The sequence below is a fragment of the Neomonachus schauinslandi genome, chromosome 5 (assembly GCF_002201575.2).
Source record: "Neomonachus schauinslandi chromosome 5, ASM220157v2, whole genome shotgun sequence".
In the NCBI taxonomy this organism is placed as follows: domain Eukaryota; kingdom Metazoa; phylum Chordata; class Mammalia; order Carnivora; family Phocidae; genus Neomonachus; species Neomonachus schauinslandi.
In genome coordinates, this window is record NC_058407.1 from 46,723,104 (window position 1) to 46,735,652 (window position 12,549).

The window sequence follows — 12,549 nt, forward strand, 5'->3', positions numbered from 1 at the left end:
TGAAAAACAGTATGGAGATCCCTAAAATTTCTGGGTGTATGTCTGAAGGACATGAAGGACATGAAATCACTGTCTCTAAGAGATATCTGCACCCCTATGCTCATTGCAGCATTATGCACAATAGCCAAAATATGTAAACAATCTAAGTATCCATTGCTGTAATTAGAGAGAAGTGCCTCCTCTCTTTGGTGCAGACCCCAACGGGCCCCTCAGCCGGATCTCTGCGCAGGGGACACACTGCAGACTTCTTCATGACGGCCTGGAGAGTTCTGTTCCTAGCCGGAATGATCTTATTTGCCTACTTATTCTTCACCAGCCTCCCCGGCTCATTGCGTGACCCCAAAAATCTTCTATATTTTTCAAAGCTGTATTTCCAATACTTTATTTGTGGCTTCAACCCCAGGGCTTAGAGTCCTTAGGAATCCAACAAATATTGGCTGAATGAATTAATGAACTAATGAATTCTGTAGACAAATGGATAAAGAAAATGGGATACACACACACACACACACACAAATGGAGTATTATATATATTATTATTATATATATTATATAATAAAGAAAGAAAGCCTGCCATTTGTGACAACATGGATGGAATTGAGGGCATTATGCTAAGTGAAGTAAGTGAGACACAGAAAAACTGTGTGATATCACTTATGTGTGGAAACTAAAAAAGCCAAACTCAGAGAAACAGAGAGCAGAATGGTGGTTGCCAGAGACTGAGAGATGGGGGGAACGAGAAGATGTTCATCGAAAGGTACAAACTCAGTTTAAAATGATTAAGTTCTGGGGATCTAATGTACTGCATGATGACTACCGTTAACAATATTGTATTATACACCTGGAAGTTGCTAAGAGAGTAGATCTTAAATGTTCTCATCACACACACAAAAGTTAATTATGTGGCTGATGGCTGTGCTAACTAACCTACTGTAGTAATCATTTTGCAATATGTATGTGTATCAAATCATTGTGTTGTATCCCTTAAACTTATATCTCAATAAAGCCAAAAAAATTCAGTTGGTAAAGAAGGATAGTTGGTGGGAGATTTGAATAAAATAAGATAGGACAGGGGTGCCTGGGTGGCTTAGTTGTTGAGCGTCTGCCTTCAGCTCAGGTCATGATCCCAGGGTCCTGGGATCGAGTCCCACATCGGGCTCCCTGCTCAGCAGGAAGTCTGCTTCTCCCTCTCCCACTCCCCCTGCTCGTGTTCCCTCTCTCGCTGTGTCTCTCTGTGTCAAATAAATAAATAAATAAATCTTAAAAAAATAAATAAATAAAATAAAATAAGATAGGACACAAATTGAAAACTGTCAAATCTGGGTGAAGTATATACATGGATTTCACTATTATTCTAAGTTTGCGTATATTTGAAATTTTTTATTAAAAATGTTAATAAATAAATAAATCAGAACACAAAAACCAAAAATCTCCTGACAAAAGCTCTTTAAAATTTTCTAATTTGGGTACCAATGTTCCCTTACTTTTAAATTTGTTTTAATAAAAATAAGGCAGAAATCATGAAGACAAGAATAACATTCTACTGAGAACTGTAAAGAATAAAATAATTTGAAAGTGACCTCATCATCCACAAAACTTGCTGAGCCAAGCTTTTTCATGCTCTTAACCACTTTGCCACATACTACGGGTGATTCTTCAATCGTTAAAATCAACAGCATTTTGTTAACATTCATTTTCTCCCCATCTCATCTCTTTCCTCCCCATGTCCGTATCCATCCTCTCTACTGACCTGACGTTTTGACACTGTGCTTGCTCCGCATTCTGCTTTAGCCCAACCTTCTGGGCCTTCCCAGGCCTTTTTCCAGGCCTCTCCTGGCCCTAACTGGAAGGCATCTGCAGCTTTTAGTCTACTTGCTTCTCATTCCCTAAGAACTGAAAGCCTCCAGGCCAGGCAGGTAACAGGAAGCAGTGATGGGAGGGCCCATGAAGCCCTTCCAGGGCAGCCACTCCTCAGCCTCAGGTCAACAGATCTGATGCTTCCAGGGAGCCAGAAATCTAGAATTTGTGTGAGGATCTCCTCATTATTTAAAAATAGGCAACAAATTTGAAAATTTTTAAAACACCATGAGGAAAAAAAAAGTGTCTTCAGGCCAGTCTTGGCCACAGGCTTCTGATCTGGGACCTGCATCCATAACCTTTCCCTTATTAATGAACATCTTCACCCATGCATGCTGCAGCTTCCCCTCGGGCCCCAGCTGCACTCCCAACTTCCACACTCCCTGTCACCTCTGGACATTTTCACCTGAATACTCAGCTGACTCCTCAAACTCAAAATTGAATTCATTTTCCCACTAGGAAACCACTCTTCTGTCAGACTTCCTTATTTTAATGGAACCACTTCTCTTCCTTTCAGTGAGATTCAGAAACTCAGCCATTAACTTAAACACATGCTTACTGAGAACCCATAATGTACCAGATACTGTGCTAAACAACACAGGATTGACAAGGCACGTTCTCTGACCTTGAGAAGCTCACAGTCTAGCGGAAGAGATATGGAATAGAAAGAGAATGACAACACAATGTGATAAATACTCTAGAAGATGTATATTCGGAGGCCTGAGCCAATACAGAGACAAGATCAATCAAGGCATCACAGAATTCATTAGTTCATTAATTCATTCAGCCAATATTTGTTGGATTCCTAAGGACTCTAAGCCCTGGGGTTGAAGCCACAAATAAAGTATTGGAGATACAGCTTTGAAAAATATAGAAGATTTTTGGGGTCACGCAATGAGCCGGGGAGGCTGGTGAAGAATAAGTAGGCAAATAAGATCATTCCGGCTAGGGACAGAACTCTCCAGGCCGTCATGAAGAAGTCTGCAGTGTGTCCCCTGCACAGAGATCCGGCTGAGGGGCCCGTTGGGGTCTGCACCAAAGAGAGGAGGCACTTCTCTCTAATTACAGCAAAGGCACTACACACCCTCTCAGTGGCTCTGAATCTTACAAGAAGGTGAAACCAAGTGATGTGGAGACTATTCTAGATGAGGTGGTCAGGGAAGGTCTTGGCACGGAGATCCAAATGACAAGATCATCTATAGGGAGAGTCTTCAGAGCAGAAAACACTCAACGGAACAGCTCTGAGGCAGAAACAAACTTGGTGAGCGTGAGAACAGAGAACGAAGCTGGTGGCAGAGGGCCTGGCAAACCAGAGGTGCGGGTGTGTGCAGAGACATCGCATTCTGAAGGTGTCTGGGGGTTGGCGGGGTGGGTGTGAGTGTTAGGAAACGAATTAGAAAGAGACGATTCCATCTAGATGGTGGAGGGGTGATAATAAGCCAATGAAGACCAAAGGGGGAAAAGGAGATTGTACGATCAGAGATGTTTGTTTTGTTTTTGTTTTAGGGAGGAAACTGGGAAGCATAAAGAGAATAAGGAGGGAAGATAATAGACAAGAGAGGTGGCTGAAGTTAGAACTGCAGCACTGGGTGACTAATTGGATATCGTGTGTGAGAAAAAGGAAAAATGGAAAGACTACCAGTGATGCTCCCGTCCGTCAGTCACACCTTCCGTCCCCCAGGTCTGCCACTGTCTTCTTTCACTTGTCTCTCAGTCCCCCGCTTCCTTTCCATCTGCGAGCCCCTGCCTGGTGTCCACAGACAGGAGCGCTGTGCATTCCACGATACTCGTCATGCCGTCACTCAGAGCTCCGTTCTTGCATCCTGTCTCAGCACTCCACTTAGACTGTCAGCTGCTTGAAGACAGGCACCCTGTCCTACTTATCTTTGCATGAATTGAACAGACAATTCCTCCCAGTTGAAGGAAAAAGAGAATCAATGAGAATCAATGTGTAAAAAGGAACCACATACTAAGGTATAGTAGGGTGGCTTATAACATCATTTCATAAAACATTCACACACACACACACATTATTCAAGGCCTACTTACTCACAAACTGCACCTCATCTTCATACACACTTAGCTGTAAATACATGTAAGGCCACTCTGACATTTATTGGGTACATTTTTCTTACACCAAGTACACCTAGTAATAATGCTCAAGAAATATAAAAACCTACTCCCAAATAATCACAGAAATAAATGAAGTGGCCAAGTAAAGAGATAGATGAACAAGCCGAAGGGCAAAGTTCTCGGGGTCTCATGCAGGGTTAGACTATGGCATTCACCCCCCTTGGCTCCCTGGCTCTCAGGACCAGCCTGGAGCCCTCTCATGTCACGTCCCATCACTGAGCTTTCACTGGGGCACACAAATCATGAGGGATTTATGAGAAGAAGCAAATTACCCCAGAGAAGAGAAGCTTATCTTACACAGTCATCTCTTCTGAAAGAAAAATAATTTCTACCTCCTTTGGCCAACACCACTCATCTCCAGCTATGGTTGGTTACATGGACAGTCTGTAAAGTTCCAACCATTCTGTTTCTTACTTGGACACAAAACTGCAAAGTACATGTGGAAAAGATATAGCAATCATGAAGTACAACATTTCAACATTTTCATGTGCATTTCTAGTTTGCGCTTTAGCTTCAATAAAAATTTCTTTATACAAAAGGATCATTGGGTGGAAGAGAAACGGAGTGCAGAGGGAGACACTGTAACTGAACCTGATCGCCACCCATTGCTATAGCACATGTGGCCAGGACGTCCTAGAGACGTTCCTTAAAACAAGCAGTCCTGGGGCACCGGGGTGGCTCAGGTCATGATCCCAGGGTCCTGGAATCGAGTCCCACATCGGGCTCTCTGCTCAGTGGGGAGTCTGCTTCTCCCTCTCCCTCTGCCATGCTCTCTTTCTCTATCTCTCAAATAAATAAATAAAATGTTTTAAAAAAAAGAATAACAAGCAGTCCTGAATGTGGCAAGCAAGGCCAACATGGTGCCCACACAAATGGGTAGGAGACCAGAAAGCAAGAGGCTTTCTGTACATCTTGCTTATTGTACAATTAACAGAGAGCATGGGACAAGAGTCACATTACCTGTGTTCTTAATAAGAAATAACAAAGGGGCTATTCTGTGAAGTATTTATAATGTAGTGGAGAGATATTCCACAGTGTTGAGGATTACACCAGTAATTGAAGTCTCTCCTAGGGAGTGAGCCAAAGTGGAAAGCCAGGCCTCAGAGCATGGGGATGTTCACCTGCTCATAGTGTTACATGTTCGGTGAATGAGTGTGGCCTTGGTGATGGCTCCATAGATTGAATCACTGCAAGATCCTGTTATTAAGAGAATCAAAACTTGTCTCTTCTGGACTCCTGTCAGTTGTATTTACCTATAAACCGAATGCTGCCTTGGCGTAGACCGCCGCTCAGAGGACAAACAAACCTGGCTGCTTAGACTAGGAAGACCACCCCTTATCTTCCCAAGGCTCTGGCCTTCTTAGGAATGAATTTGGGCTGTAGCCTCTCCAGGGGGTGGGTAGCCCTCAGAACCGCGGCTGCTAATAATCCTGACTATCCTCATTCAACTTAAGTTTGATAGTGGGCCAGGGGAAAACTAATTATTCTCCTACAGAGTGATAATCGTAAGGCCCTGGGCAGATGTTACCTACACAGAAATCGCAGACATCTCTTTCTGGGGTGTTCTAGGGGAGGGCCACAGTCAGAAGTGACATGGCTGCCACCAAATGAGTAACCCCAAGAGCCCCACCTTGGCAGCCTAATGGCAAACTCCCAGGGCTGCACCCTGAGCCAGACAGCTGTGCCTTCACAGTTTTCTCTCACCCAGGAAGCTTCTGAAAATGCGAGAGAGTGGGGGTGACCTTATGACACGAATACCTCGGAGTATCTCTTATCTTATATTTTGAGTAAATAATGGGAAAACTTCACTACTTTATTATTAAAAATAGATTTCTCATGATACACCTCTCACGGGAAGTGCTAGCCCAGGTCTGAGACCAAAGAGCTGCTTCTACTCAAGACGGGTGTGGGAAGCAGGAGGAAGTAACCACACGTCTGCCACTCTACCCCTGCGGCCCAGGGCAGAGCAGGCCATCCACACCCCATCAGCTAAGTATTTGTTGCCCAAGAGCCCAGAGGAAGAAGACTGAGGAAGGGCCCAACAGGGAAAGGGACCCTCCACCTTGCTGCTCCGTGTGGCTTGCTGACCAGCAAGATCAGCAAAATTGGCACCACCTGGAGGCTGGTTAAAAATGCACGCTCTTGGGTCTCACCCCGTTCCTGCTGAATCCGCCTGTATTTTAGCAAGTTCCTCCACTGATTCATGTACACCTTGAAGTTGGAGAAGCACTGCCCCCGTGAACTGACAAATTACAAATTAGTCTCCTCTCAGACATCTGTCCCTACGACTACAATATCCCCATGTCAATCAGTTTTCCCGCCAGCATCAAACAGAGCAGGGCAATGTACAACAGATCAGCAGCGGGGTGAGTCTGCAAACCTTGCCACGACGCAGGCTTTCACAGAATTAATAAACACGATCTCGGAGACCGACTCAAGTCACACACACAAAGCAAGCAAGGGAATGGCACACTGAGACCCCTTTACCTTGCAAAGGGGAGCTCAGCTACAAAGACAGGGACATTCCTTCAAAAGAGAATGATTTGAATATCAGAGAATTAGGACAGGCCCTTGGGAAAAAGGACGAGGCTCATGAATACCTTTGCAAAACTGACCCACTTTATGATTGTGCTATGAAAGTAGAACATACAACTTTGTTGAGAAACTGTGCTCGCCAAAAAAATCAACACTTCATTCCACCTTCAGTCATTCTACGAATTCCATCATTCTATTTTCATGCTAACCTGAATTGTATTCTGTGAGATAAACTACACTCTCAGAAGGTCTAGTTCCATTTTTTAAGACAAATCAGATCACAGCTTGTTGTCACTATTTCACATGACGCCAGGGCCTCGTTTTAGGTTCACTCCTGGTACGTGGACTTTACCCGGGCCAGTCTCCCTCCAACATTGAGGCCCGCTGACCTCTCCTGTCACCGTTACATACTCCTTTTTCTTTTTCCCATAGGGGGCTTCTTCTTGGTACTTATGCCCAAGGTGCCATGGCTGATACCAATTACCACACAGTTCAGCGAAGCTTTCTTGTTTCCTGGTTGGATGTTTCAGTGCATTTCAAGGCCACAGAAGAGGGGTCCCCTGTGGGGTTGTCACTCCAGAGGCAGATTGATTCTGTAGTTACCTTATCGACCATGAGGAAGTTGGGCAGCGTCTCTCCATTTTCACAGGTGACATCACCAACCTCTCTGACAGCTCGAGGCAGGATCTCTCGTACCTCCTGGGCAATCATCCCTAGACCCAAACACTCCAACTCGTTTAGTCAGGAAAACAGCTTTCTGGAGAAAATCCTCCCAGGCCTACATCAAAATGGACTGCTGACAGCCTCCCGGGACATCTTTGCAAATAGATGCTTATTACCCCTTTTCAGCTTTTGCTTTGATCTATGATACGTTTGAAGCAAAGAAGGAATTTTGAGCCCATAATCACTATAGGATTAAAAGCAGGGGTGTCATTTTCCTCACTTTTCCTTGAGACTCTGGGCCGAATGTTGGGAGGAGTGGGCAAATACCTTAAAATCCCTGTGTATAGAAGTAAGAGTGGGACATTAGCTTGATTTCCTCTTTTCCTGCAGGAGGATTTGCCACCTAAATGGCCCCTGTTTCTTTAGGATTCCTGGGTGGGGGTATCAACACCTCTTTGCCCCTTCTCTGACCTAGACCCACCTACTCTGCCACCTCCCCTCTCCCAGGTCGGCCCAGTGCTGCCCCTCTTACAGTTGGAGCTGCCATCTACCCCTGAGCCCGCATTGCATGAGCAAGATGGTTCCCATGAAAAGAAACTACGTATTCAAAATATTCCACCAGTACCATGGGGGTGCAGGAGTGGGGAGGAGGGTGTCGAGTAAAGATGACACAGACATTTCTCTGACCTTTCCCACTCGAGTGAGTGTGGATTTCACAGAGAAAATCAATGCCATAGCACACAACCTCCAGATAAAGAGGGAGTTAAACTTTTAAGAGTTGACAACACAAAATTAAAAAGGGAATTTGTGTGCATACCTGTTTGATGGGAAGTGTTTATTCCCATTGAAGATGCGAATTCAGGTTTGTAGTCATACTCAACGATCCTCATTTGGGCTATTCGTCTTAGCTGTTCATTTGTGTCAACCTAATTTAATGAAAGAAGAGCAGATTTCAGCCACTTAGATGATTTCCTATTCAAATCAATGCCCAAAGGGACCTAGAGAAATTAGGAGTGTTGACAATGGGACTGTTCTTTCCTCTTGCCCAAACTATTTTAAGAGAAATTTATGTTTTTCTCCTCAGAGAAACCCAAGCTTCAAGGTCCATATCAGTGACTTCCATTCACGGACAAATTGAGACAGAGTTTTTATATCTAAATTACAGAGTGAAAGCTCCCTCATTCACTACTCTTGCCCTTTTTTTCTCTCCTCTGAGAGGCAAACTCTCCTTCTGAGAATGGAGACTGATCGCTTTGGAGAGAAACAATTGCTATTCATGAGTGCAAGGGATCATTTCCAAATGAACATACGGTATAAACACCAAATAAATATAGGCCAACCTTGTATTTACAAATTGAAAAGGTTTAGTAAAAGCAAAAAAACCTTCAAAGAATGGAAATATCCTATATCATTGAATTCCTTTTGGACACCTTGCTGGAGAAAATTTCCTCAAGTGGCAGGTAGCAAAGGCCTCCTAGGATCCAGACTTTCCTCTCCTACAGATGGCTTCTCCCCCAAACCACTCTGGTCAGTGATGGTATGCTTCTCTGAGTTCACTGCTCTCATAGGTTACTAAAGGTATTCCCAGCTCTCACTGCAAATTCCTCAAAATAATGTCACCAGGTCCCAGCAAAATGACAACAAAGACAATAGAGTGAATTCTTCCTAAAGCCAAATGTGTATGATTCAAAGAATTCTCTTTTGAGGTTTTTTGTTGTTGTTGTTTTGGTTTTTTTTTAATGAATTCATGGTACTAGCAGAACCTATTTTTTATTTATTTTTTATTTTTTTTTAAAGATTTTATTTATTTATTTGAGACAGAGAGAATGAGAGACAGAGAGCATGAGAGGGAGGAGGGTCAGAGGGAGAAGCAGACTCCCTGCCGAGCAGGGAGCCCGATGCGGGACTCGATCCCGGGACTCCAGGATCATGACCTGAGCCGAAGGCAGTCGCTTAACCAACTGAGCCACCCAGGCGCCCCAGAACCTATTTTTTAAATGACCTTATTCTATAAGTAAAATGCTAGCAGCCCTTTTTCTTTTAGGATATAATTTTCTTTTAGGATATAACGATTACAAAACCAGTAGTCTCTTGGCAATTAAAATTATACTGCCTGGACATTCATCCATGTGTTAGAGTAACCAAAAGTGCTTCGTTTTTCTTGTTATATGAAAACCCCTGACATGGCCCTCAACTCCTCCCTTGACCCACTCTGTTGGGTGAGTGGGAAAGCTCCTCCATCATTAAAAGCTCCCTGTCCTTCACTAGTTTGGCTGATTATAAAAGGTGGTGGCTTGACACTTAACTGGCTAAATGGGAAAAATTTACTTTAGGTTCTTCTTGGGAAGTATGATTTTGAGCTCACTGTTATTTTGATACCTGCTATTATCAAAAGCTTGGTTCAATTCATCCATTCATTATTTTATTCAACTAACACCTACCAATCACCTTCAACATACAATGCACTACACTAAGTGTTGTCACTTTAAAAAATGATGACCTTTTAAAAGTTTGTGCTCTACTAATTGTGAGACCTGAAACCATAAAGCTCCTAGAAGAGAACATAGGTAGTAATTTCTCTGACATCAGCCATAGCAACATTTTCCTAGATATGTCTCCTACGGCAAGGGAAACAAAAGCAAAAATAAACTATTGGGACTATATCAAAATATAAAGCTTTAGGACAGCAAAGGAAACCATCAACAAAACAAAAAGGCAACCTACTAAATGGGAGAAGATATTTGCAAATGATATATCTGATAAGGGATTAATATCCAAAATATATGGAGAAGTTATACAAATGAACACCAAAAAACAAATAATCTGATTAAAAATGGGCAGAGGACCTGAATAGACATTTTCCCGAAGAAGATATCTGGATAGCCAACAGACACATGAAAAGATGCTCAATGTCACTAATCAACAGGGAAATGGAAATCAAAACCACAGTGACATATCACCTTACTGAATGGCTAGAATCAAGAAGACAAGAAATAGCAAGTGTCGGTGAAAATGTGGAGAAAAAGGAATCCTCATGCACTGTTTGTGGGACTATAAATTGGTACAGCCATCGTGAAAAACAATATGGAGTTTCCTCAAGAAGTTAAAAATAGAAATACCATATGATCCAATAATTCCACTACTGGGTACTCAAAGAAAATGAAAACACTAATTCAAAAAGATATATGCACCCTATACTTATTGTAGCATTATTTACAAAAGCCAAGATATAGAAGCAACCAAGTGTTCAACCACATAGATGAAGGGATAAAGAAGATGTAGTATATTCATACAATGGAATATTACTCAGCCATTAAAAATGGTGAGACGTTGCTTTTTGTGACAACATGGATGGACCTAGAGGGTATCAGGCTAAATGAAATAAGTCAGACAGAGAAAGATAAATACCATATGATTTTACTTATATGTGGAATCCAAAAAACAAAACAAATGAATAAACAAACAAAAAGCAGAGTCAAGCCTATAAATACAGAGAACAAACTGATGGTGGCCAGAGGGGAGGAGGTGGGGGATGGGCAAAATGGGTGAAGGGAAGTGGGAGATACAGGCTTCCAGTTATGAAATGAAGTCATGGGAAGAAAAGGTGCGGCATAGGAAATATAGTCAGTGGAGTTGCAACAGCATTGTACAGTGACTACCCTTGTGATGGACACAGCATAACCTAGAGAGTTACTGAATCACTATGTTGTGCACCTGAAACTAATGTAACATTGTGTGTTAACTGTACTCAAATAAGAAATAAATAAGCAAAATAAAAATTAAGAAATTTTAAAAATAAAATGAAAATAAATAAATTCATAGGTTTTCTGATTGTCTTGACCTTGTGTCATACTTTTTCTATGGGATTACACATTCCAAGTTTCCTAAAATTTAGACTTATTAAATGAACATTAAAAAAATGTTTGTCGTCTAGATAGGAAGGCAGACTCATCACATATGATTCCGTTACAATGTGAGAAATGCAGAGTGATAACGGAATTATGAATAGAGAATTATGGCAGCTCCAAGGAGGTCCCTAAAATATTCCTAGGGGAGCATAAAGGAAGGCTTCCTAGAAATGGTGAAGCCCCATGGAGATCTTGGCTTATTTTGATTCTCAAACAAACTCTGGCTCTTTTCACCCTGGCCTTTGGCTCAGGGCATTTTCCCTGCCTCAAAAGCTCTTCCTTCCCACTCCTACCTTCTCCTGCCGCAACGTAAACATCCCTTCACCAGGGAAGCACTTCCTGATTTCCAACACTAGGAAGGGTCCCTTTGCCTTATGTGCTAATGGGAGCTGTTATTTTCCTCCATAGCGACCATCAAAGTTATCACCAGGCTACTAGTTGTGTCACCTTTATTACCCGTCTTCCCTATAGGATACTACCCCATGAGGGCGGAGACATATTTAAGGCCATGGTTTTCTGTTCACCACCATATTACCAGTTTCCAGTATAATTCCTTGCATGTAGTTGATGCTCAACTACCATTTGTTAAATAAACTAATAATTTGATAAATAAATCTAATAAAAATGAATTTAAGATAGGAGTTAGCCAGGGAAAGAGGCAAGGTAGGGAGAAGGGATGGAAAGGGTGAGACCAAGACAGGGATGCTGGGCAGAAAGAATACCATGAGTGGAGTCCCAAGGGACTAAGTCCCCTGAATGATGTCTGCACAACCAGGGCAGAGGTGGGCATTACTACACTGTAAAGATTAAGGTCAGAGCAGGGAGGGCCTTGCAGGCCATGCTAGGAAGGAGCAGTCACACATCTAACACTGTGAGCTCCTTCATCCATTCAACAAATATTTATTTTTTTTTAAAGATCTTATTTATTTATTTATTTGAATGAGAGAGTGTGTGTGTGCAGGGGGAGGGCCAGAGGGGCCTGGGAGAGGGACAAGTCATTCAACAAATACTTAACGAACAGCTACTGTGTGCCAGATGTGTTATCCCAGGCATTGGAGATTCAATGAGTATTTCCGACTTGGAGTTTTAATTTTTTAAAAAGTTCTATTTTTGAGGGTAAGACCCACAGCCAGTTCATCTCAGGACCTCTGCAGTGCCTAGCCGTGTGCCTGATCTGTAACTGCACCCAAACCCTTCAATGGAAGAAGCTGGAATGAGAGAATGAAGGTAGTAAAATGGCCCGACAGTTCCTGACACTAACAAAAGGGAGACAGGGGGGTCAGTCAGGAGCCAGCCTGGACTGGCCTTGCACCAGCCAGGCCCTACTCAGTTCCCCACTCCCTGCACCCAGGGAGTCCTGTGCCTGCTTCGCCTACTCTTCATTCTCCCCTTGGTTCCTGCATGAGCCTTCACGGGGGACCTTTGCTGCCAACAGAAAGCAGACGAGGCTGTG

At 42.9% G+C, this 12,549-nt stretch overlaps 1 protein-coding gene across 1 annotated transcript in view; it reads right to left on the bottom strand.

Annotated features, from left to right (window-relative positions):
- MYRFL (myelin regulatory factor like) overlaps nt 1-12,549 on the bottom strand; it is a 113,769-nt gene that overhangs the window by 27,280 nt on the left and 73,940 nt on the right. Inside the window, exons 12-13 of the mRNA XM_021678543.1 lie at nt 8,006-8,114; nt 7,129-7,238 (exon numbers count right to left, since the gene is read on the bottom strand). Of these exons, the coding sequence (XP_021534218.1) occupies nt 7,129-7,238; nt 8,006-8,114 (219 nt within the window). The remainder of the gene's footprint in view (nt 1-7,128; nt 7,239-8,005; nt 8,115-12,549) is intronic.